At 51.6% G+C, this 26,353-nt stretch overlaps 1 protein-coding gene across 3 annotated transcripts in view; it reads left to right on the forward strand.

Moving 5' to 3' along the window:
- Nucleotides 1-7,616: 7,616 nt before the first annotated feature.
- Nucleotides 7,617-26,353, forward strand: part of SMAD7 (SMAD family member 7) — a 28,358-nt gene continuing 9,621 nt past the window's right edge. For 2 of the 3 annotated variants that reach the window (XM_077135508.1, XM_077135511.1), the window contains exons 1-3: nucleotides 7,617-8,369; nucleotides 9,704-9,757; nucleotides 15,673-15,747. In XM_077135508.1, coding sequence (XP_076991623.1) covers nucleotides 7,766-8,369; nucleotides 9,704-9,757; nucleotides 15,673-15,747 — 733 coding nt within the window. In that variant the 5' untranslated portion in view covers nucleotides 7,617-7,765. The remainder of the gene's footprint in view (nucleotides 8,370-9,703; nucleotides 9,758-15,672; nucleotides 15,748-26,353) is intronic. The other variant, XM_077135510.1, reaches the window with a different exon arrangement.

Here is a 26,353-nt window from a genome sequence, read left to right on the forward strand (position 1 = left end):
GGATGGTAAGGTGTGTGAATAAAACTGCTAAAATAAAAAACACCAGAAAAATGAGTACAACTCCTGAATCATTAGATTGTTGTTTCTTTTAGTCTCCAGTGTCTTGGAGCAGCAGGAGGAAAAAACTAAAATTGCGAAACTGTAACCCATCCCAAACTCTGAAATCTGTTCTATAACAAATTGTTGTGATGTGCTTTGAAATTTATTGCTTTTTTTTTTTTTTGGTATATATGTTACTTTTCACAATAAAACAACAGCAACAGAAAACTGACCTGAGGGTCCCTTATGCCCACTCACTAGTAGAAACACCTCGGCCATTCCTCACGGGGACAGAGACCTCCTTAGGTGGGGCCCAGAACGTGCCAGAGGCAACTTGTACGGTCATCTATAATTCCTCTTTTTCTGGTAATGACTCCCTGCTACAGATGAAGTGTTCTGAAAGTGAAACATTCTTCACCCCTTCAGTAGGTTGCCCAATTCCGATTCACCATCGCCAGAAGCCCCGTCGCTTAGATCCTAACCAACACTTACAAGGCAGAACTCAGCACCAAACTGCTGGCAGGGGAAGTGGGAAACATAAAGATGAGAGTAAAAACCAGCAAACAGCGGAGGTTTGCCCCACCTTGGATTAATTTGGTATCCAACATAAACGGGAGCTTGAAGTCCTTTTGCATTTGGTTCCAGGTTCTGTCGAAGAGCCTGCTGGCAACAAGGACAAGAAAAAATCCCAGGGCGAGTCAGGGTGCAGCTGTGTATTAGGTGCAACATTTATTTCCTCGCTTCGCTGTCTTGAAAATCAATTTTTGTCGTGTCTGTGGGAATCGGCCCAACTGTATCTCTCTCCATACTGTCATGATGAATAATAATTTCTTCTTGTTGGCATTTGAGAGTATTATCTCAGCACCCCCATTACTGAGCCATCACAGGCAAACTTTGCTGCTCAACGCACTTCCTTCTGCTTGTGTTAAAACTGGCATCATTTCCTGATATGCGCCAGTTTGACACATGTGATACCTGACTTTCAGGAGGAGAGATCAAGGAGACTTCCCCCCCAGCTATTGGAGGAGAAATTTTTCTGTAACTATAGATGAGCTAGTGTTGTTCCCACAATTTCTTCCTACAAAGAAAATGACCTCTGTGGGCTGTGCTCTCCCTCAGCCCTCATCTCAGGGACTTCCTGTCATCACTGACTTCCCAGGGCTGAGTGTTTAGAGCTAAAGTCATATACTTAAAATGACAAGCATGGCTTGAGTTTTAAAGAACTGGAAGTTGATAGAAAACTAAAAAAACTTTTCTTCCTTTCACATGGTTTCCTTTTAAATAGGACTATTGGTACCATGAGCAGCTCTGCTCTGCTAGAAAACTCACTCAATTGAGTCCAAAACATTTCTCCCTTCGGGAAACCTTTTGGGACCCCTCCCAGAAAGAATGCATTACTTGCCTTTCTGTTCTTGCTGCTAGAATTGCATTGCTCACATTTTGCCAGGGTTGGTTGTTTCCATATTTCTAGCTCTCACCTAGCTCAAGTCTTCTTGAGGGCAGAGGCCAGTTAACACTTACAGACAGAGCCCTCGGAGGGCTTCACCTGGGGCTTGGCACCACGTCGGCCCTGAATCCATGCCGGCTAAATTGATTGCAAGCCATGTGAATGCATTTCTGTTCCAAAAAGCAAAGCTCTCATTTTCTCAGATTGGGCAGGCTCCTTCCTGTGCCTCTGTTGTCTCGACGTCAGTATTTATTAAGCTGTCCGTCCTGGGTTAGGACTTGCATCTGACTGATATCTAGGATGCCTTTTGATTGGGACTTGCATGTTTTCTCGCTGACTCTTGCCAGGGTCATGACGAGGCAGCCTCCACCCTTGCCGTCTGGGATGAGACATTGGCCTCTGTTGTCATCAGCCTTCCTGTAGTAACTGCCCCACAAAAGAGAGAAGCTGTCTACAGCAGCCTCACTCCCACGTGGGACCTTGCCAACTCGTTCTTTCCTACAAGGACATCAGAACTGTGACTTTCAGGAAATGAGCAAACGAGGCAGGGAGTAAAGAAACTTCTACATCTATTAATTTTTGAATAAATAACACATTCACATAGTTCAAAATTCAAAAGGTACAAAAAAAGACAATGAATTCTCCCTCCTTGCCCTATTTCTCAGCTACCCAGTTCTCCTCCCTAGAGGAAACTGCATCTATATGTGACTATATATTTCAGTGTCTTTGCTATTCACGTGTTTACTTTTTCTGGATGTTTCTCTCATCTCCTCCGTAACAAAGTTCATTTAATCCTATTCTTGCCCCTACGTGTCTCCCCCACCCCCAGAATCTGGTTGAGTGGTCTGGACAGCCACTGGCAAATGTCATGGATCAGCTGATCTGTAACACAAGAATATTTGATGAGTCAGGGCTTCTTGCATCTTCATTTGATTGTGAATTAGATGTATTTTCATTCGCTTATGTTCTTGTTCTTCTAAGATAAGTCAAGAAGTGCTGATTGTCACAGTGGCCTCACTCACGCTGCCTTCCTTTCATAACCCATCGCTTTCATTTGTACTATTGCCAGTTGAAGATGGTTTAGGGCTCACTCACATATTTTTCAGGAGATGATTGAGCAAGAAATGTTGATATTTTCCAACACTTTTTTTGGTCTCTACAACTGTTTCTTCTTTTGGCTTCTGCAAGAAAAAAAAAATCCTCATCCCTGCCTCCCCCTTGCCCTCACCAATACACATCCACATGCACCTTGGGGCCTCTTTGTCTGCCCTTCTCAGAACCACCAAAAAGCAGCAAGGAAGAATCCTGTCTTTCCTAGATGGGAGATTTTCAGCTTCTACTTAGGGTTACTTCTAGGGGTTAAGAATATTAGAGATTCTCTTTTCCAACCTTCTCTTTCTTTCCCAGGTCAAGCCTCTTTTCCTCTCCCCCTGGCCTTGGCTGAGGTTCACCTGTTGGTGCTGCTGCCTCCCATGCGCTTTGCTGTTCATTCTTCCTCTGTCTGGGGTAGGGTGGGGGGTGGGGGCCGGCTGCTCCGAGACTGTGGATTTCGGAGCAACTTTCTTAGGGTTTCTTCTCTCTGCGGATGTCTAGCCAGCCGGTTAGCCACGTGACAGCCTCACGGCCTTCCAGGTACTTACTGGCCCGTGATTAAGTAGCCAGGTCTTTAGCTGACATTATCTGTGTTTGTCATATTCGGCTGCAAGTTATTTTGGTCTCTGTGACTTGTGGCTGTACCATGATTAGGGTTTGATTACTATCACCAAAGTGACTAAAAGATGAAAATAGAAGCCACAACAGGAAATAAACAATTGCAAATGAGATATTTTATTCCATATTCCCTGCCAGCAAATGATTAGAATCAAACTCATTCACAATAGTTGAGTGAACTCTTAAACTTATTTTTTTTAAAACAGGATCAGAATAGTCTGAAATGGTGTGCTTGCTTGTCGTGCACATTTGTGCCTGTGGAAGGGAAAGAAAGGAACTCTCTGTCTAGGCACCCCAGCCAGCCAGAGGATTCTCTACTGCCCAGCTTCTTTCTGGGAAAGGAAAGGAATAAGAATAGGATGGGGTGGGGCCGGCTGCAGGAAAGCTTGAGATGTTAACTGATTCAGGCAATGCCTGGGAGCTATAAAACAGCACCGACCATTGCAGCTACTTGTCTGGAATCCCACCGATCTTCTACCTAGGGTAGTTAAGTAGAGGAAGAAAGCTATGTAGAGAGGGCAAGATAGGGGTGACGCCTGAATTAAAATACCCACAATTACACTATATGGGAACATAGCTCTGCAAGTTTATGCATGTTCCACGCAGACAAGCTGTGACGTCAGATTCAACTACAGAAACACCTACTACCGGCCCTGTGTGCACTTGGGCCACTACTCATCAGGGCCTTAGCACCACTGACCAGGTTTCCAAAAGATTCTGAAGAGTCTCTGTTTAGTCAAGACACTTAATTACAATGTACGACAGTTGCTCTCTCTGTTTATTTAAGTTCTTCCTGTCATTTTCCCACCCAGTCTAGCCCCTCTCAAAAAGCAAATATCTTCCAGGAAGGTCCAGAGGTGAGAGAGGGGATGGGACCCCAAGAGGACAGGAAACTTGCCCAGAAAGTTCTCCAACCCCAGCCAGCTGCCCTCCTCCCAGGAGATTCATTAGTAGTGCACGTTGCTTTACTTGCAGGAATCAGGTTTTCTGACTTCTGCTCTAGTCTCTTTCTAAGCCTTTCTCAGGTAAGTAGGTTAGACATTTCCCAGACAACTCAAAAATCCCATTTCTGTCTCTTCTGGTTTTAGGTGTGTATGTTGATGGGATCACCCCATGCAAAACTCCTCCTTCTCCATTTCCTCCAGGACTTTCTTGGCTGCTGTCTTTTAGAGGATGCTTTTTTAGAAAGTTTTACACACCACCCAGTTTTCAATGACCTTTTCGATAAGTAACTTTTTTTTAAGCAGAAGTATGATTTTATACAATTGCACCCTAGGAAGCCTTATAAAATAAATGTGTAGAGTGACAGCTTCTGCCACTTCCTATAGGTTTCCACACTGCTTGGCATCTGCTGTCTTCTAGGTTAGTAAGCTTCAGGCCCTCCTTGCCTGAGATGACCTTGTAACCAATGTTGCTGATCCCCTCTCACTTACGTTTCCAAAGGTGTGTTTTTGGGGAGAGGAGAAAGTGGCCCAAATGCCCCTAAAAGTCCTACCCAAGTCCTACCTAAGCGTGATTCTTAAATATTTTTTAAGCATCTATTCCACATCAGACACCTTTAAAGGTGCTGGAGGGGACTCCGGGAGCCTGCAATTATAAAGTTGTCTAAAATTAAGCTGAACCTTTTAAGAATTTATAATCTAGGTAGAGAGATGAAAATAGTACGTTTCACCTTTTCTAAAAATCACCGTTTGAGTTTCTTTGTTGTCCAGATCTCACAATTTGAAATGATGTTAAAAAAAATATGTCGTTGAATAAAATGCATGAGGTTAAATCGCCATGGCTACTGGAGGCCTTGCTGCGACTGATGTGTAGATATCTAAATCACTACGTTTCTTAGTATCATCACTCTGTGAATACATTCTGGGCTTTCACCCTAGCAATTCCTTACCCACTTCTGCGCAGAAACCTGTCTGCTAGGTGTATGCTTCTCCCAAGCCTGGGTCAGGGGATAAACTCTGACCCGAAGCATCTTGAGCACCTTGAAAGGTACAAGGCCCAGGGGGGCGCTGCAAAAGCCCGCATGCATACGCCATGCCCCAGGCAGGTCCGCTCCGAGGGTAACCTTCCCGCGCCAGGAGGTGGGGTAGCCAGGCTGCAGCATTCCCGGCCCTGGGCGAAACCTGCTGGCGGGGGGCGGGCGAGCTCCCGCTCTCTCCCTTCTCCCGCCACGACGCTGCCCCTCGCAGCTCGTCAGCCGGCCAAATGCATTCCAGAGCTGTGCACAAGACACATTTCTCCAGGCAGTCCCAGAAACCGGAGCCCGGAGCGGGAGAGGGTGGGAGGGAGCGCGCGGCCGCCGCTGAGGTCACACTCGCGCCGCCTCCCCGCCCTTGGCGGCCCGGCTGTTCCCTCCAGCACACACTTCCCAGGGCCTCGGTCCAGTTCGGTGTAAATGTCTTTTAAACGGAGGCAGCGCTCTCCTCCCCCTTCTCTCCGGCGCGGCCAAAGGGATCCACCGCCAGGGCCTTTAAAACAAAACGAATGAATGAAGGGCGAAGCTCGGCGGGCTGGGTCCACATCGAGCCACCCACCGGCTTGTTCCGCTCCAAAACTCGCCGGCGAAGCCAGCTCGGTGCTCCCGTTTTTTCGCGTTTCTCCTCCGCTCGTGCCAAATCGCAGTCGATTCTGGGAGCCTCTGCTCCCCACATTTCTCCCTCCCCCATTAGTCCCCGTTCGCAGACCAGAGAGGGGGTGGCGGTGGCGGGGGGTGGGGGGGTGAAATAGCTTTTAGAAACCCGATCTGTTGTTTGCGAAACACAATCGCTTTTTTTTTTTTAAAGCGACAGGGTGTCTAGACGGCCACGTGACGAGGCCGGAGCCGGGCGCGCCACTGCGCAGTGGAACCAGCCGAGCACAGGGCCGGGGGGGGGGGGGGGGGGGCGGGAGGCGGCGGCGGCTGGGGGCGGGGGAGGGAAGAGGGAGGGAAGGGGGCGGGGGCGGGAGGCCTAGCGGGAGGCGGCGAGCCCCGGGCACACTAGCTCTCTTCGCTCGACGCACGGAGGAGCCTGTCCCCGAGCCGCGCCAGCCGAGCCAGCCGGGCGCCGTGCTCCGTCTGCTTGCCGCGCGGGAGAGAGCTGCCCGAGACGGAGCCAGCCCGCCGGCGCCGAGCCCCTGAGCGTCCGACCTCGGAGATCCTGAGTGCGGCGCAGCGAGTCCCCAGCGGCGGCAGAAGGACCCGAGCGCCAGGAGAGGGCGGACGGGGGACAAGGAGGCTCCGGGGCGCGACGAGGAGAGCCTCGGAGGAGAAGGCGGCGAGAGGACCCCGGGGCCTCCTGCCGTCGCCGCCGGGTCGGGGCGAGCGGCCCATGCAGGGAGCCCCGGCTGGCAGCCGCTGCCAGAGGAGGGGGCGCCGGCGGCCCCCGCACTAGCGAGCAGCTTGCGCCCGGGAGGGCGAGAGCGCTCCGACCCGCCAGGAGCCCGCCGCCGCCGCGCCGCCCACCCCCGCGCTGTCAGCCCCGCGGGGCTCAGCGGCCGCCGCAGCATCTTCTGCCCCTGCGCCCCCGCCAGCCCCAAGGAAGTCCCCGCCGAGGACCCGGGCCCCGGGAGCGCAGAAGGAAAGACCAGAGACTTGCCTAAAATACCCAGATGCGGAGGATTGAAGCAACCAAGCCAAAGCTTTCTGTGGATTAAAAACATACATATATTTTCTTTCTGGGGGGAGCAGAAGAAAAGGAGAAGACCAGCGGGGCTCTGCAAGAAAAAAGGAGGGATGTAACTCGTGGATACGGTTTTCCACCCCTCAAACATCTTGTTCTACTTTGTAAATATTTTCTTTTTTTAAACCCCAGCTCCAGCCGGACGCCCCCAGACCTCCGGGGTGTGAGAAGGTTGTGTTTTCATTTTGGCTTTGCATATTTGGTTCTTAGGTTTTGAGAGAGCCTCCTTATTTCGCCAGACATCTCATGCGGGGTGAAGTCCACTCGGCCCCCTCCCCCGAGTCTTCGTGTGCACGGAATTCGAGGAGATCCGGTTACTAAGGATATAGAGGAAAAAAATAAATCGCGTGCCTGCTTTTTTTTTTTTTAATTGCCTGCTTCTCCCCACCCCCAAATTAAGTTGCTTAGCAAGGGGGAACGAGTCTTTTTCCTCTCTCCACCGGCACTGCCGAACGCCCTTCGTTTTTTGCCCCCGCGGGTCTTCCATGTAGGAAGCCGAGGCTGGCGAGCCCGACACTCGGGAGCCGCTGCGGGGGGGCGTCTTTTTGTGGCGGCGCGGAAGAGGGCAGGCTCGGCCGCCCCCAGGGGAGCGGCGGCCGCGTTTCTCCGGGGCGCGCCGGGGCCCGAGAGCCGCGCAGGGCCTGGGCCGCGCGGGGTGGGGCAGCCGGAGCGCAGGCCCCTGACCCCCGGCGGGCGCCCAGCGCACCCCGCGCGCGCCCCGGCCTCCGGGAGACTGGCGCATGCCACGGAGCGCCCCTCGGGCCGCCGCCGCTCCTGCCCGGGCCCCTGCTGCTGCTGCTGTCGCCTGCGCCTGCTGCCCCAACTCGGCGCCCGACTTCTTCATGGTGTGCGGAGGTCATGTTCGCTCCTTAGCCGGCAAACGACTTTTCTCCTCGCCTCCTCGCCCCGCATGTTCAGGACCAAACGATCTGCGCTCGTCCGGCGTCTCTGGAGGAGCCGTGCGCCCGGCGGCGAGGACGAGGAGGAGGGCGCGGGGGGAGGTGGAGGAGAGCCGCGGGGGGAAGGGGCGACGGACGGCCGGGCGCATGGGGCCGGCGGCAGCGCGGGCAGGGCTGGCTGCTGCCTGGGCAAGGCGGTCAGAGGTGCCAAAGGTCACCACCATCCCCACCCCCCAGCCTCGGGCGCCGGCGCGGCCGGGGGCGCCGAGGCGGATCTGAAGGCGCTCACGCACTCGGTGCTCAAGAAACTGAAGGAGCGGCAGCTGGAGCTGCTGCTCCAGGCGGTGGAGTCCCGCGGCGGTACCCGCACCGCGTGCCTCCTGCTGCCCGGCCGCCTGGACTGCAGGTTGGGTCCGGGGACACCCGCCGGCGCCCAGCCCGCGCAGTCGCCCTCGTCCTATTCGCTCCCCCTCCTGCTGTGCAAAGTGTTCAGGTGGCCGGATCTCAGGCATTCCTCGGAAGTCAAGAGGCTGTGTTGCTGTGAATCTTACGGGAAGATCAACCCCGAGCTGGTGTGCTGCAACCCCCATCACCTTAGCCGACTCTGCGAACTAGGTAAGAAGTTGTGCTGCCCCTACCCTCCTCACCTCCTCCGCGCCACCCACCATTGTCAACACTCCTGGGGGAAGTGTACATCCCTTCCTGGGAGGAGACTTGGGAAAAAAATGGAAAAGGGACGCGCGGGTGGAGGGGAGACTCGAGGGACATTCCCTGGGGGTTCCCTTCCAGTGTTTCTCGTCTGTTGCCCCCAAGGGGGCTGTGAGCACTGCTCTTGCACACACTGCACAGACATGCGGTTCAAAACTAGGCACCCTCATTTCCGGATCAGCCAGGGGATGCAGAGAAAAGGGAGGGGGCACGCCCCCGCCCCCCCCCCCCCGGAAAGGCGTTAGGATGTGTGGCCGAGTTGGATTTCGTCCAAGTCCTCCAAAGAAGGCTGGGAGAAGCAGGAGTTGTAAAGGATGGAAAAGCCTCCTGTCTTTTAGGAAATACGGACAGTCGCGGCAGGCACAAGTGGCTCAGATACGGCCCTGGTCGCACAGCTTTGGGGCTTTGGGGCGGGCCGAGAGGGTTAGGATGGGAGGCCGAACTTGATATCCACCTCAACTCGGCCAGCTCCAGAGTGAAAAGAAAAACGGTCCCGAGAAGTTACGTCTCCTCTACTTTTTCCTCCCAGCAGAGAAAAGCATAGAAGTGTGTGGAGAGCTGTGTGCCCCGGAGCCCCCCTGTCGTTGCTGCCCCTTAGCGCGCTGGGCCCTGAACTGGGCTTCGGGATTAAGACCCGTAGCCTGTCTCCTTTTATCTTCCCAGCCTCTTCCATCCCTTCCCTTTTCTCCAAGCCTGTGCTGGGGTGGGGGTGGGGTGAGGTGGGGTGCCCCGAGCCGGACTCTTGTAGACACCCCCGGCTCAAGTTCAACCAGGAAAGTTCGGGCCGGTAAAGGGGAACCCCGTGCCCTCCTCCGCAATCTCCCCCCTGGCGGGGGCCGAGCGGAGCGGCCGGGACCGGGATGAATCGCGCCCCTGGTGGGCAGGCCGGGGCGGGGAGCACTGAGATCGGAGTCTGGAGGCCGGGGGGTGGGGGGCTTGTCGCCCCCCGCCCGGTGAACTGTGAATTGCGCGGCCCGGGTCGAGTCGGTGGTTTCCAGCTCGGCCCGCCGAACGCGGCGGCGGCCCCGGCAGACGTGGAGGAGCGGAGCGCCGAGGCTGGCGCCAGGCGGCCTCTTTTGTTTATCTGACAGCTAAATATCAAGGCAATCACCGCCTCGCGGCCCAGCCTCCAACCCCCACAGCTAAGACAAACAGTTGGGCTTAAAGAATGCCTCTGTTATCATAAGTTTCTATCTTTCTCATGGCTCGGCCTTTATTTTCTCTTACTTTTTTAATTCCAGAGTCTCCCCCTCCTCCTTACTCCAGATACCCGATGGATTTTCTCAAACCAACTGGTGAGTAGAGGATTTTTAAAATATTCTTACTGTCTTTAGTTAAGAAGGAAGCCTCTAGAACCCAGGTTTTATTCCTAGGCCAGCGATCTGGGAAAGTGCTGGGCTTCCTTCCCAGCCTGTCGGTTTTCTCTATTGGAAGTTTGGTGGGTTTTTCCGAGTTTTTGTTGTGGCTGGATTTTTAAATTTATGGAGATGTTTCCTAGTTATGTTTATGTTCTATTCTTTTCTCATGTATTTGCCCTGCGTGGCGGAAGTTGGCTCAGCTTTAACACATGGAAGCTTTGGTCCACACAGAAATGTCTTAGGAGCCAAATAGGATAGGTTGGTGGGAAAATTCAAAGTCTTTGCTTTGTGAGTGCCAGGAGAATCCGTGGGAAGATTGGGCAAATAGAAGCAGGAGAAGGCAGTTTAAAAAGGTGCGGTGAAGACTGATTTGGAGGGAGATTTTTAGAAGATTTTAAAGACTTTTCCCCATCTCCAGTCACCTAGGAGTCAGCCTTCTCCGGCCTGGGGTTCTCTCAGAATTCTTGGTAGGGACCATAAAAGTTTTTAGCATAGCTCTGCCTGCCTGTTGCTTTGTCACCGGATGGCACCCAGCCAGGGCAGAAGCCCATTGGAGGCTGGCACCAACCTGCCAACCTGCTTGCGGTTGTCTGCATTCAACTTATGGCTGGCAGCAGGAGGGCTCACCCTATGTAGGGAACAGTGGAGTGGGAGAGGGTCAGCAAAGCTGGGACTTAGAGCTCCAGTTTCCTGGAGCTCCTTCTGACCGTGGGACATTTATTTGCTGAAAGCATGGATTATAACTTTCTTCTTTCCTTGTGCCTGTATAGTGGTGTCTGAAAAATGTAAAGCTTGTGACGTTTTAATTTTGCCAGGGTTCTGGGAGAAAGAAAAGTGAAGGGTTGGGCACCATTTACCTCCTGGAATTCCACAAGCCCTTCTGCCTCATGAGTTTTGGCTGTTGGGCTCCCCCCCATCCCCCACTAATTAAAAGTTCTGCTGGGGCGTTGTCATAAATTAAATACTTTAATGAACGGTGTAACCGAAGCCCATGCTCTACAGCCCAGGCCTCCCGGGACTCTACGGGCTCCCTCAAGTTGGGAAGGCGTTGCTGCTTGCCTGGGAGCCTGTCTAATAAGTGGCCTGCAAAGCATGTGATATTTTGCTTTCGATTTACAAAACACCAGATAAATGGTCATTAATGAGGAGATAGCTAGCTCTCTGTATTTGTAACAAATGTTAACTGAAATTTGCCAACCTCTGTTTTCGAAAAGAACTGTAACTGGACTGGGATTTTGACTTAAAAGGTTCAAAACCCTTCATGGGGTTAGTTCTCCAAGGGGCCATCTCTGCCCTATATTTGTTTTTCCTTTCCAGGATTTTTAAAATTTTTAAAAGAGAGGCAGAACAGTCACCTTGGTCCCAGGGGTGTAAACGCTATGCTCCCAAAAACCTCTTAAAAAGAAAGGAAGAACCACATTCTATTGGGTTTCCTGCATAGATACTGGGATAAATCTATTCACAGGATTTAAGCAGACATTCTGCCAAGCCAGACCTCATTTTCGGTGTGTGGAGTGATATATTTATTCATTAGCAAGTGTTGACATTAGGTAGCAAAATGTGTGTAAACAGAGAAGCCACAAAGACAGGAATGTGCCATTTCCAAGGGGGAGAAAAGTTCTCCAGATCAGTCAATAGGAAGTGATTAACCTGCCAATCGGAAATTCAAACAGCTGGTTACTCACCCAAAAACGTTTTGTTTAAAACAAAAAGAAATGAGAAAAGGCACTGTTGTGGAGGACCATGGGGGCCTTAACAGACAGAGCTCCCTTGAAAAGGATTGTCGTGATGTGTTGGAGGACCGCCAGGTCCAGGGCTGGAAGGACCCTGGGGACAAAGCTTGGGTGGGGCTGGAGGGGCCCCAGGACAGGTCTGGGGAGTTTTGCTGGAGTTGAGGCCAGACACTCAGATGGGTGCTGCCCCAGGTTTCCACCCTGTCTTGTATATGAGAAGTAATCGGCCTGGCCACTCACATTCTGTTTCTAAGCCCCAAGGTTGAAGTTTTTGGTCTTGGGTTACTAGGTGCAAACCAGGCATAAGATTTCACAGTGGACAACTGTTAAAACCCTGATGTGTTGCACAGCTGAGGGAATCCTTCCCATGAAGTTTGCAGCTTGGGAAGGGGCTAGATAGGAAAGGGGCTGGGGCCTGGTAGCCCTGCAGCCTTTGGAAGAACTTGAAGGCTCAAGTCTGGATATACCACTTTGTTATGGTCAAAGTCACTCCACTGCAGCCTCTGGAAGGGCCTGGCCTTCGTGTACCTGGGTGCTGGGTGGTCCAGGCTAGCAGGGTTCTCTGGGAAGGACAGTTAGGTACAGCTGAACCTAGGAGCTGTAACTCATGGTTGTCAGAAGTCAGAAGAGCCCTCGTTTCATAAGGAGTGATAGAGCTCAGTTTATGGAGTGGGAATGTGGGGTGGTGGGAGAGTCTGCTCTGTGTCCTCTGTATCTGATGGTCTGAAAGGCTTGGAGCATGGCGAGGCGGGTGTTGCTGGCTGAGCTCTCTTTGCTTGAGCTGTGGAACCCAGGTGGCGGCCAGTGCCCAGTGGCAGATGGAGTCTCCAAAGTGTCATAACGAAGTCTGGCAGCTTGTCTGGAGATCTGTCCCTTTGATTCTTAACTCAAGGCCACTCATTTAACTTTTCCAGGCCTTGTTTTAAATCCTGATGATGAAAGAGTTAGGTTAGATGGTTCATTCATTCATTGATTCATTCATTCTATAGCCCTGATGCAGTACCAGCTTTAAAATCTGACAAGTCCAGTCCATTGGTCAAGGGTTCATTTGAGTTCTGGTTGGGTGAACTTCCTGAGGCAAAGCCAGGGCACTTGGAACTTTGGGTTGTATTGGGGTGAAGGAGGCCCCTCTGTCCTAACAATGCTTAGGAACACAGAAGTTGCTGGGAATAGCCTGGCTCTCCGCAAAATGTTCTCTTCGGGAGAGACTCTTAATGGGACTCCCAACTCCCTCCTCTTATGCCAGTTCTCAGCAGCCCGTAGTCCCGGTTTTTCAGGGATTCTTTCGGAGCTGCTGGGAGAAGGGATGAGTCTTTTTTCTTCCACAGAACTTATCACTCACTAGCTGCTTCATAATAAGTGGTGGTAAGAGCTGGGAGTGGCCTAGAGCTTCTGAGGTGCCCCAGCCTAGCTTTAGGGAGAAAGAAGCATGGGCACAAGTTGAGCTCTTGACTTTTGAAATCTATCTCTGCGGCTCTTTTCTGTGGTCCCTCAGCCACAGAAAAGGGTGTAGCCCCTTTGACCTTTACCAGCCTGGCAGCAGCTTGAGGTTAATCTGGGTGCTGAAGACTGTCTCTTGTCTCTGTCTCACCTGGCCACCTGGCAGGGGAGGAAGGGCCCTGGGATAGGAGCTGGATTCTGGATTGTAGCCCAGCTCACTGGGTGGCCCCTTGGGCTAGTGAGTGACGCCTCAGTTTACCTGAATGCACGTTGAACTTTGCTACTTCACAGGGGTGGTAGGGAGGCCTAATTAATGTTTGTAAATCCCTCCTGAGATCAAAGGCATTGCAGAAGGGCAGGACACCATTTCATAAAAAACGCTTGTGGTTGCCAGTGTGGAGCTGGCTTACCTTTGATCTGAGACAGGCTGACACCTTGAATGTGGTCCCAGCTCTGCCCTGAGATGCTGGGCTTTTCCTTTGAAACACACCTTGCTCCTGGGATTCAGCCAGCCAGAGCTGAGTGGGGAGAGGCCGTGGCTAAGTCATCCTGTTTAATGTGGGGGTATCTTCCGCTTCGGGGTCGGTGGAGGGCAGGGTCGAGGAGCCTATCTCTAGAGCTCGGTGAAGGCCATCAGAGTCATTTTCAAAGTGCGGGCTCTACACCATTCAACAAGTAACTCCACTTCCTGCCTCCCTCTATTGTTTTCCATTTGATTAAGTATATCCTGTAAAACTGTATATTCCTGTTAGGAATTATACTTTGCCCTGGTAAAATGAGATTACACACACAGTCTTCTCTCTCCTCTGCTCCCCGCGGCTCCCCGCCACCCCCCCCCCCCCCCCCCCGCCCCCAGGACTGTTTAGGACAGTTCTTGAAAAGTTATTCTTCCAGCTGGACAAGCAGCAGAAGCTCAGAAGCTCAGGGGTGGTTTGAGGCTTTCTGAAGGCCACACTTTGTCCCATACCTTCTGTATAGTAAGAAATGGAGGCAGCTGCTGCCAGGAACGGGCTCCCAGATCTTCCCCCAGGCTGGTCCTGGGTTTGGCTGCCATGCTTGCCAGTGTGGCCTGGTCGTTCCTGTTGGAAATTGGCAATGTGCAGCCCAGGAACATCCTCTAGGGACCCTGGGGCGGGGGACTTGGATTCTGCACCATCCCACTTGGTGTGTTTGCAGCCATTGCTGGGGTCACCTTTCCAGGCCCTCTGTGTGGATTTTAGTCGGTTTTGCACTGAAATTGGTGAATGATGAGCAGACAGGGTCTTGGGTCTATTTGTTTCATGGGACTAATGGCATTATTTGGAGGGAGGTTGCAAGTCTGTGTCTGTTTCTGAGCTAGAATTGCCATTATCCTTATTAACCTGGAAGTCCCCATGCCTGACACCTGCAAGTGCCAGGGAAGTTGGAGAGAAGCTTGCATTCTAGTTAGGGCAGACAGGACCCAAATGCAAAATATCAGTTAGAGACCATGGAAGAAAGCGCCAAGTGTTGGGTGCCAGAAAGGAATTTGTCGCTCTGGGGTTGTCTGGGAAGGCTTCCAAAGATGGGGGGGTTTGGACTGGCCTTGAATGGGGAGGTAGACCTCCTTCCCTCCGGCCCAAGCCTGCTGGAGCCCTGAGAATGTTCTGTCTTGGCCCGGTGGTGGTTTCACAGGTGTCCCCAGAAGTAAAACCCATCAACTCATACTTCAGATTTGTATACTTTGCTGTATCTGTACTTATTATACCTCAATTAAAAAGGAGAAAGAAACCCCTCAGCGCTACACCAGTCTCCAAAGAGAAATTTCCGAAAGAACTGGAAAGTCCATCTTTAAAAAGATGGGCACGATTATTGGGGCATATGAAAACATTAGAACATATATGGTAACTTTACATCTGTTAAATTTCTTGAACTTGATAACTGCACTTTTAAAATGGTTCCATGACTATCCTTGCTCTTAGAAACCATACAGGGAAGTATTCAAGGAGCTTGGTGTGATGGCCTACACTCAAGTGTTCAGGAAATGGATTGATACATAGACAGATGGATAGATAAATGGATTAATAAATTAATGAGTAGTTAGATGGAGTGATATGACAAATTGGTGGATATGGGTATTGGAGGGGGGGAGGGTAGCAGTACGTTAGCGTTCTCCCTGGGTTTTGTGTTACTTTTGTAACTGTCCTGTGCGTTTGAAAGTATTTCAATATCAAAAATGTAAAATTAAAAGAAAAAAAGTGTGGGTTCTCATCTATGGGAGCAGAGAGGCCACTGGATCTAAGCAAGGAGGCTTCGCCTTTGATTTTCTCTGCTAAAGATTGGAGGGAGTCGGGAGAGAGAGCGGACAAGGTTGAGAAAGTTGAGCTCGAATCTCCTTTGACCTTGAGAGCTACCTGGTTCTCCTCATTGAGGAACGGGGGACTTGTAATAAAAGAAATTCCAGCCACTTGGTGACTGAGCCTGACTTGACTAATGATTAACTGGCCGCCTGGAGCCCAGACGGTGACAAGGTGCTGTGGTCTGTCTTATGATGGGGCCGAAGCCCCAGCAGACATTAATCAGCATCGTGGCTGCAAGTCAGCCCCATGGAATGTGTGGTCTCTCTAATGCTGTTTAGAATGTGCTTAAAAATTAATCTTGGTGTTTTCATTTATTTATTTATTGCATTTATTTATTTGTCTCCCCTTTTCAAACCCACAGCAGACTGTCCAGATGCTGTGCCTTCCTCCGCTGAGACAGGGGGAACGGATTATCTGGCCCCTGGGGGGCTTTCAGGTAAGACATTTCTCTTACTTTTCCTGGCAGTTCCAAGATATCTTGAAATAACAGGAGACTGGTGGAATGGGGGCAGCCTTCTGCTCCCCCCCCGCCCCCCTGTGCCCGGTTGTCTGGAATGAATTCTCATTTTATGTGTGTTACACAGGATGCATCCTGGGTGATGGTGCTGCCCTTTCTCTGTGCCGTTGCAGTCCTTTACACATCAGAACTCTAGGCCCGGTCCATAGATGGGGAAACGGGGCCTGTCGGGGGCTGGTTTGGTGCCATGAAGGGTTTCACAGATGTGTTCAAAGCAACTCCTGGCTCGAGGGGCTTCCACTTCGGTGGCTTTGGTGTCATTGGTGTGTAAGTTTAAGCTCTTTTTTTTTTTTGCCCTAACCTTTTGTGCATAGTGCCCCGAAGGGGCTGGATCTGCTTTTCCAGGACTTGTTGAAGACAGATCCCAGGTGTAGGCTGAGAGTTCAGAGTAGGTGTCCTTTAAGCTGCAGGATGTGGTGTGGAGTCTGGGGCCTTGCAGACAGCAGACACTCTGCCATGAGAGAGAGGGCTGCAGTGCCAGTGTCCCTCGGGTCGCCTGTGGGGTTGGATGAGGTGAGCTTCACTGTCTCCGAGGGATTTGAGAGGAGGGCGATAAACAGAGAAACTCATTGGCGATGTAAGTGGGAGGCATTTTAGTTTGTTTTTTTTTTTTCTAAAGTCATCCTCTGCACCTGTTTTTCCCCACTGCAATATATCATTACTGGATTTTCTAAGAACTAGTCGAAGCAAGAGTGAAAGTAGTCTGAAAAAAAAAAAGAAATTTCGATCTGAGTTCAGGGCATTTGGCATTTCTTGCCTTTGGGACATGAGCATGGCATCGTGGTAGCTCAGGTGGAAGTTGTAAAATTGTCTTTGTGGGGGCAGTGGCATACCCTCTTGGTGAGGTGGCGGGCATGTGATGAATTTGTCAGGCATTGCCTCCGTGCGTGGCCTGGGCTCAGTTCATTTTGGACATTTTCCTCCCTGAACCTCTCCAGGAATTGAGCTTGCTGAGAATGTCTTTAGGGAGATGTGTGTTTGCTTTTATTTCAGAGCAATATATACTGTGGACTCTTATCTGAGAGAGAGGGTATTGTTTACTCAAAGCTCCTAATGAGAATTGAGCAGGAAAAAGAAGGATCTAGAAAAGAGGGAGCTGTGGGAGTCGGGAGTGGGGTGGGGGCGGTGGCCCCGAGCTGCTGGGGAGGGTGAGGATGCAGCAGTATGGGATTCGGCGTCTCCTCTGCTTTCTAAGGCTGAGGGAGTTCCGAAGGAAAGAAGGCCAAAGAGAGGAAAGGGTCTGAGCAAAGGGACACACTCAGGATGTTACTAGATCATTTTATTTTTAAAATCTTGAAGGTGCAGGGAGGAGCCCTGGCTCCTCTGAACCACATGAAATAAGCAAGGGAAGTGGTAGCTTTTGAAAGGGGGGGTTTTCGGAAGGTTTGTCTTACTGATAACATCTTGTCTGTCCCCTCTGCTGGAGGAAATGACATCAGGCTGAGAGCTAACATTGTGACCCTGGTCAGCCCCTTCTGAGATAGGTGGGCTTTTTTGTTCCAGCCCTAGAAAGAAACTGGGGATAAAGCAGTTATTAACTACTCCCCCTTCCACCGAGGTAATTGCAGCCATTTGGATTAATGAGCTGTGTGGTGTGTCTGAAGGGACTGCATGGTTTAACAAAATGGCAAAAACATAAAAGTAAAATAAATAAATAAATAAAGAACACTCCCCCCCCCCAAAAAAAAATCAGAGCCTCCACATGAAAGAGCATTTGTTTTGAATTTTAGCTCTTGATTTACTGATTCCCAGGGCTTCAAAGTTTTGAGGTCTTTCTTCTTTCTGTTGGGAGTGGGAGCAGTGTAGGACTGGCGTGCTGTGGGGTGGGGTGGGGGTGGGGGTGGGGGTGGAAATGGTTTGGGGTGGGGGGGTTGATGTCACTGGGCCGGGAGTGTTTGGAGGAAAGGTGATGGGCACGGAGAAAATCTAGGTCTACACCTTTTGTTGCAAGATGCCGCTGAAAGAAATTTTAATGTCCTGGGTCCAGGGTAGAGGATTTTGCAAATGTAGAAAGCCCAAACCTCCTCCTTTTAAGAAGTTCCACTGGGGGGTGGGGAGGAGGAGCTGGGTGTGTCTAGGGTGAGGCCAGTGACCCCCAGAGGGTTGCGGTGGCTGAGCCCTGCCCCTTCCGGAGAGGGGAAGAGGTTAGCAGAGCTGGAGGGTGGGAGCCAGTGCTTGCTTTGGTGGCCAGGGAAGGGTGCAAGCATGGTGTGGAGGTGGGGAGCAGTGCAAATGCCTGCAAGGGTTTTCTCCCTCTCCCCCCTTGAAATAACCTCTCTGAGTGTCTCTTTCACAGGCCCTGTGTGCTGTTTTCCTTCCTGTCCTGCCCTGGCTGAGAGCGGGCTTAATGAATGGGGCTCAGTTTAGGGTGGGAGGAAGGTCGGGAGTGGGAGCCAGGGCTTGATTCTTTTGGCAAGGGAAGAAGGGAAAGGAAAAAAAGCCAAATGTGAAAATGTGGTGCCTCGGGTGGGGGTGGGGGTGTGCTCAGAGGAATGCCCCCTCTTGAAATGCTGGGGTGACTCCAGGGCTGGCCCTTCCCTTTCCTGCACCACTGGCCGCAGATATGACCTGGAAAAGGAGCAGGGGGAAAGGGGAGTGGGTGGCTTGGAGCCCTGGGGCCGCTGGCAGCAGGCTGGGATTTCGGTGTCGCGACTTGGTTCTGGCCAGTGAGACCACAGGGGCTTGTGGTAGAACACACCCCATCCCTGCAGGTGTCCTTGGAATGGGAAAATGGGACATTTTTAGAAGGCAGTGACTTGTTTCCAGGAGATTGTACTTTCATTTCTGACAGCCGGCCCTCTGAGACAGATGGATTGCTGGGCGTGTGCACGCGTGCGTGTGTGTGAATATGCTGCAGACATACAGATAGATGGTCCCATGCGGAGACACACGAGCATGGAGATGCCTCCAGGAAGGCTCTGGAATTGGCTGGGCTCCCTCTCCTATGGGGTCAGGTGACATGAGGGCAGCTGCTCCATGAGCCCGTGGACTTGGGGGTCTGTGTTTGTGGATTGACTTGTGATTCGGCAGCCTGAGTTAAGCTCTCTGGGTGTGGCTGTGTTTTGAAATGCATGAAATGCCAGAACAGGCCCTTGCTGCTGCTTGGACCCATGTGTGTCATGGCCCAGGAAGACCTACCTTGGAGAGATCTCACATAGACACGAAGCTTCTAGGTTCTGCTAAGTGGTAGAAATGGAAAGGATTTGTCCCAAGAGCTTTCACTGTCACCGATAATTAAAAGCATGTATTAAAAAGTCTCTTGGCAGCCTCCATCGGGAGGTTTCTGGGTAGGGGGCAGTTTCACTTAGCTCATGCTTTGTCCCATTTGGGTGGGTTGAAGGAGTACCACCTCACTTGAGAGTTGTAGGTTTTTCAACTGCATAGGTCCAGCCTCCTCCTCCATACAGTGTCTGCAGCTGGCTGGTCCTCAGCTATAGGGACCTCCCTGCTTAGAGCAAGGATTTGTAGCTACTTAAACTACAAAAGTCATGCCACTGTCGATCTCAAGAGGAAAGTGGAAGGCGAGGGAGTCAAAAGTACTGATGTGCCTTTTGAGGTTGGAGGGATCCCCATCTCTTGGCTGTGCAAAGCTGTGCTTCTTGGAGAGACACCTTCCCACCAACCCAAGTGTGGCCAACTTCTTTGCTAAGGTCTTAAGATTCATTAATGGCTTCTAGTTCCCAAGTCTGGGAATGGGTGTGTCTTGGTCAGCATCTACTCTAGGAGTGCCTTTCTCCTTCTCTTTGATCCCTGCTGGTATCTGTGTTAGCCACAGAAGAGAGCTTTCAAAAATACCTGAAAATGCAGCCCTGGCTAAGCCTCCTGTAAATTTGGGCTTAAACCAAGTGGCTTAGGAAAGATTGCTCCATTCTGCTTTAAGGAAAATTATTCAGTTGCATGTGAATAATTTTTTTTTTTTTTTTTTTGGTCTGGCTTGAAATTGTAACAGTAAACTGGGAATCTGGGCCTGGGTGCCTGTTGCTGTGTTTTTAATGTCTCCTTCCCCTGCCTCTGGGAACAAGCCTCCACTGCCAGAGATGTGAGCTCACAGCCAAGCTGGTGGTTTATCCAAGTGGCTAAGAGCATGGACTTCACAGGGTGGGGGGGTCGGATGGATTAGCATATGCAACCAGGAATGAGCTCCTTACCTAGCTCCTCCTAAGAGCACCATGAGAAGTGCCAGTCTGAATCTCTGTAAAGGCCAGTGCAGTGACTTGGGGCCAGGGCCGGCTCACCTGGTGTGCACCCACTTGCTGGCAAAGACCAGCCGAGAACTGCAGCTCAGGCCATCTGCCCACCTCTTCTGCAATGCCTGAGCTCATTCACTCACCCCTGGAGAAAGTCTTACTGATAAAACCCAATTTTGTCCTGGAAAGAATGAGGCAGCCAGGCTGGGGTTAAATGCTGGTTGACAGCATTTTGAGTCTGGAGCAAATTTGGGCTGCTCTGCCGACCAGACGAGATGGGCAGCTGCCTCCTGCATCCTCACTGAGGCAGAACAGGACCAGTCCATGGAGGGGAGTGGGGGTAGAGGAGGGCCAGTTTCCCTGTACTTCTGGCTGCCGTCTAGCACACTTCCCTTAGCAGAGCCTGCCTGTTGCTGGGTGGACTTGTGGCTGTATGGGACCTCCATGACAAGCTCAGAGCCAGTGGGGCAATGAGGAGGGAGGAAATGCCAGAGGATTCATGATGGTTTGGCTTTCTTTGCTTCTTTATTTGTTGCTTTTACTGTACCATGATTTTGCTCCTTGCAATATTCTGATCCAAGACTGGTAGTTTTTCACTTCTAGACCTTGAAGCTGGAGCAGCACTTTATCAAAGCAGGTGTCTTAACCTGGTAGGGGAAAAACAGGTGTAGGGCAGTGGTTCCCAGACTGGCCTGCAGGGCAGAATCACCTGAGGTCTTGCCAAAGTCTCAGTGGGACCCACGCATCAGTAGTTGTTGAAGCTCCCTGGGTGTTTGCAATGTGCAAAAACTTTTGTTAACTCTGATATGAGCAAAAGGGACCTGCATTCCTTCTGGGCATTATCTTTGGTGGTTTCTCTTGGCAGAGGTGTGAGGTGCAGGGCTTTCCTGGGATTCCCATAGGGAAGAATTTCTTACTGAGCTCTTTCTTCTTAACCAAGATTTGTGCTTGATTTTAGAAACATGAGCGGGAAAATGGTAATTAACTGCACACCTCCCTCCATTTTGCTTTGCTGTTGTAAATGATGTTGTAAAAGCAACCTGTGATACCGGGTTTCTTTTTGGGGTGATGAAAATGAACTAGATAGTGATGATGGTGGTATGACATTGTGATATCCCAAATATCACTAATGGTAAAATAATATGCATTTTATCATCCACTAAAAAGTGACCCATGGTAGTTTTTAAATACGTGCAGATATTTGGATAATCAATGAAGAAAAATGGCTGCAGAGAAGGAAAACGGAGAGACAGTTAGGGGCCTGGGATCTGCTGATGTGGACTTTTGTTTCCAAAATTCCTCTGGGGCCTCCTGGGTGCAGCGGTGGGTGGGAGAGCGAGGCCGGCAGCCTCTCTGGCTTGTCTGACCTGAAGAAGCAGAACCATCTCCGTGTTGGTCTTTCAACCCTCCCTTTCCCATGAGGGTTACAGAAATGAGAGGGAGGAGAGGTCCCTCTGATGAGCTTTCCGAGCCTGACCTCATTCCCAGTCTGCACCAGATGCCGTTTTCCCCTCCGGCCTGCCCAGCCCAGGGTGGCCGCGTGGTTGCTCACTGGGGCTATTGCTAGGGCTAGCTCCCGAAGCCCGGGCTCCAGTCAACCGCCTGCCGGGTCATTTTACCCTTCCTTTGGCCTGTGCTGCCTTCGAAGGAGCCCCCCGGGTCCACGTGTAGCCTCCTCTGTGGTTACAGCGCTGCGAAGGAGGTGGACGCACACGCCAGAGCCCTCCCCCCTCTGCGGAAGCCTCAGGAAAGGATACTGTACGGCGTGGCGGCGGCGAGGTCACCGCTGGCGGTACCATCTTTCGCGCTCGGTATTGAATGGCCAGCCCAGAGTCTGGCCGTGTGCCTACTGTCACAGAGAGGCTTCCTCTCTGGGCTATTTTCAGCGGGAAGATATTATTAACTGCTGAGGCACAGTTCTCAATTTAGTGGTTAACACACCGAGAAGCAACACTCATTTGGTCGTAGCACCTCTACCTAAATACGTCGGCTTCACTGCCTCCAGCCCTTTTTGCTTCTCCCCATGGGGTCTCCTGGGCGTCTGGGTCCTAATTGAGTTTCTGTGCAAGCTGTACTTTCAGAGTCAGTATCTCTGCTAAATAGGGCGAATGAGGCTTTTGAAACCCACTTAAAAAATTAATTTCATTCTGGTAACATTTATAACATAAATTTGTCAATTTTAGCCATTTTTTGGGTGTTCACTTCAGTGGCATAAATTATGTTTACTTCCTCACCACTGCCCATTACCAAAACTTTTCCAACTCTTTTTATAGCTGTAGAAAATGATGGTCTCCATATTCTAAGGTGGGGGCGTTTAATGGTAGAGATAGGGTACTGGGTGAGAAAAGGAACTTTCTCTGGAGTTTAAGGCAGTTGTTCAAAACATGGTGATAACTTTCACCTTGTAAGTTAACAGGAAATATTGGGACAAGACAGGAAATTGCATCATTCCTTTTATGAGAAGAACTCCAGAAAAAAGTTTTTCATGGAAGGTAGTGGCTGAGAGAGGCTAGCCCTGTTCCCCCCACCCCCACCTCCTTCTTCCCTTCCACTCCCGCGAGAACGTTTAGGCCATTTTCTTTAAGAAAGAGGCTGTTTGAGAACTTTATATTATTTTTATTATTTAAAAAAATATTTTACCAGAAGGGTCACCTTCAGTTGAAATGTTAACTGCAGCCTTATTTCCCAGTTTACTAAAGAATCTTTCATGACTGTTTCAGCTTCCTTCCCCAAATGGCGAGGCCAAGCAGTTCTTGGCTGCAAGCTAATTTTGGTTTGGCTGTGCAGCCCTCAACGCTAGGCCCCACCCAGGGCCATTAGCTTGGTTTTAACTTGCAAAAAAAATTTTACTGTTTTTTTTTTTCTTGGATGGGGGGCAGGTAGGAATTTACTCAGGCCCTGAGCTTTTGCAGCCCAGCATTGCCTTGCCCTGATGTGGGCAGGCTTGAGTGCAGAGATGCCTCGGTTTGCAGACCACTGATTCCCCCTCCCCCCACTGCACAGGAGTCCCTTCACTTTCCAGGGCACTGGAAAGGAGGGGAGAGGAAGCAGCTTGGAGCAACCCTGGCACAGCTGAGCTGAGCTCAGACTGCAGTAAGCCCAGCAACTGCCCTGTCCTGTGGGGGGGGTTGCTGTGGCCTCTCGGAGAGGGGCCTGCCACAGCCCCACAGTGATTTGGGGAAGAAGGTGGTTGTGTCCTGGGTGTTTCCATTTTCTCATCTCTGGGTTTCCAAGGCCCCCCGTGGATGATATCACTGTTCTGTGTTCTCCACGCATGGGACAGGGCTCCCCCGCCCCCCAGCCACTGCCAGGGCTGCCAAGAAGCCATCTTCAGGATGGAGACAAGAAGAAAGAAGCTTGTGTGTGGCTTGCCTGTGTTCCCGTCCTCCCCCACCCCTTGCTGTGCTTTTTTCCTTAGTGTGCTTTGTTTTGTTTTCATAACACAACAAGAGCCCCGGGGTGTATAAAACCATTGTTGAACACTCGACGAGGGTAACTTGTCCAAACAGAGCAGGACGCCAGAGCAGAATGCTGTGGGCAGGTGGTGTGCCCGCAGGTCGCCCAGCCGTCGCCTGGCTCAGAAACGCCTCTTGGGTTGTGGATCTGCTGTGGCTGGCCGGGAAGTGGCTGCCCCTAGGACAGGGGCTTCTGTTTCACCCCCCACCCCAGGGTCCCCAGGACAAGGACTTGGTTTTTTTGGCTGACCCCAGCCTGGGAAGGTATGCTCCCCTGCCAGGTGGGTTCACGCTTGCTTTCTCTACCAGGCATGACACTGGGTGGGCCAGCTGCTTCTGAAGAAGCCCGTGTGTTTCTGTGGTTTATTCATTTAGCAGATATTTTTAAGCACCTACTGTGTGCCAGCCTCTGGGCTGGGCACTGAGGATGCAGTTCTTGTGCCCTGATTAGCAGATCCAATGGTTTAGTCTGAAGCTTTTACTGATTCGATGAGGTGGAAGGCTCTTAAATAGGAGTTGGCCCCATCTGGAGTCAGCCCAGGGAGCAGCTTCTTGGGGCGTTTTCTACAGGATGGAAGGAGCCAGGTCCCTCCCCTGGACTCTGTGTGGCAGCTGGGCGATGGAGTGAGGTGCCATAAGGTGCAGAGACAGTTCTCGTGGGTGGTTGTCTGAGCACACAGGGGAGGCAGGACTCTTCTGCAACTTGCCTTGGCTCCTCCTTTGGTGGTGTGGTCTGTTGAGAGTTGAGAAGATAAAGCACGGCTGGTAGATAAACAACGGTCTGTCTCCCCTTCCTGATTGGTGGATGGTAATATAACAGGAATAGCAGCTAGAGGTACAGTTATAATCAACCCTCTAGACCCTGGTCATACCTGGGATCACAGAGCTGAGGGGTGCTAGGGCCGTGGTGGGGGACATGTGGAATGGTGTTAACTGAATGTCTTAACAGCCGGAGGGGAGGGGAGGTGGGAGGTTTTCAAAGCCCAGGATTTTGACTTTCCCTTTGTAACTCAAGTGGGCTTGGTTTGCCTAAAGACCCTCTGGGGGTGCAACCCTTGCTTTGTAGTGTATCGATCTGGATGGGCATGCCCATATCTGAGCTCTCACTCCCGTGTGTGAGACCCAAAGCCCCTGGCCCGCCCAGAGATGGGTTTGACATGAAGTCATCTAAAGTGTTTCATTTTCACGTTCGTCCTGCCCTCATCTATATCCCCTGAGGCCGGGGATGGCCCCAGGGTCTGGTGGAGCTCAGTGAGTCCCCTTCTCACCTCTGTGGAGTCCCATCAGGAAGACAAAGCTGTGAGCACTAGTTTGGCTTGGGGTTTGATCCAGGGCAGAAGGGGAGGAACTGGTCCCAATTCCAATTTCATCTTGCAGAGCTTCTTTCAGACAGAAGGCAGCTCAGCCAACCAGAACACTGACTGTTAGTGGCTCATATGCTTGCTCATTTCTGTCCTGTGTTTTTACTTCTTGATCTTGGGAGGTACAGGGCGTCATCCAAGATGGTCACTCAACAGGAACAACAGTCTGTGAGACCCAGTGACGACTGCTCTCTCGGCAGGACCGGCTTCCCTGCGTCTTCTGGGGTGGTTCACTGTGTTGTCGCTCAGGGGTTAAATTATTGTCCATCACCCTTTCCCACCTGCCCTTGCTCCCAGTCACCTGGTTGAGTTGGCAGTGTCCCCTTCCCCAGGAGGCCAAGTGGACTTTGAGGCAAGAAAGGGTCATAAGAAGTGGCCCAGCTCGGAAAGCTCCTGGGAGCATTGTCAGCCACGGTTCTTGTCTCCCTCTTAGCCAGCGCTGTCACCCTGAGGGGAGAGCACAAGTGCAGCTCTCACTCTCGTTTGGGTGCACAGCACCGTTCTGAAAAGTAGACAGACCACTCCTCCAGCTCAGCGGGGTCACGGTTAAAACCCCACTGGGGGTTATTTCCTGGGGAAAGCCCTGGCGTGTGGGCCACGTCATCTCCGTAGCTGCAAAGCTTCCCTGCTTCAGTGTTTGCAGGATGCCTGAGAGAGTTACAGAGGGAGCGAAAGCGTCTTTCAGGACCCTGCCCCGAGAGGGCAACCTGCTCTCCTGGGCTGAGCGTGGGGGCTGGCAGTGTGGCCGTGGGTGAAGCATTTTCAAATTGTGGGCCTCAGTTTTCTCACCTGCACATCAAGGGAGGGGTTGATTTGACCTTCAGTCCCTTGCAGGTTCTGGCCTCCTGGGGTCTGTGGTCTTTGGTTCTTTGATCAGAGTAGGTGTGAGAATGAGATGCCTGTTGGTGAGCTGGTAGAGATGGCTGATGATGGCTGGTTCCATTCTAAAGGAAAAGGATTGTGGTTTTTTCCTGTTTCTTGGCTTGGAAACTCTTTCAAGAATGGGTGAAACCTGAGAAGTCTTGCCCCAGAAAAAAGCATACACACACCACAGTCTGCATACGTTATTTCCAGGGGCTCAGAGTCTTGCAGAAGCCCACCCATGGAATCCCCTGTGCTCAGGAGGGTGGTTTCTGGTGGGGGATGCACAGGAGAGCATTTGGCCTTCTCAACTGGAGCATCCATGTAGACCCCACACTGGCTGCTCAGGCCTTTTGGATGCAACTGGACGCTGGGGTGGGCCCGAGGGAGAGCCTGGGACAGGGGCAGTGGGATAGGAGTGAGAGAGACTGAGTCTGTCCTTGGGCGAGGGGGTGGCGCCAGCACTCTGCAGTAATGCAAGCCAGATCCGAAGCCCATGTTTATACGAGGCGCTGGTACTCTAAAATGTGGGGCACTCAGCGAGCAGAGCAGCCGGTGATTTATGCTGGACTCCAGGGGCCTTGCAGTTCCAGCCCCCTGGCTGGAGGAAAGCCTTCATTCCGCTTTCACTGTCTTGGCCTCCTCATTGGAAGTTGGGGGT

The sequence above is a fragment of the Tamandua tetradactyla genome, chromosome 18 (assembly GCF_023851605.1).
Source record: "Tamandua tetradactyla isolate mTamTet1 chromosome 18, mTamTet1.pri, whole genome shotgun sequence".
Lineage (NCBI taxonomy): Eukaryota > Metazoa > Chordata > Mammalia > Pilosa > Myrmecophagidae > Tamandua > Tamandua tetradactyla.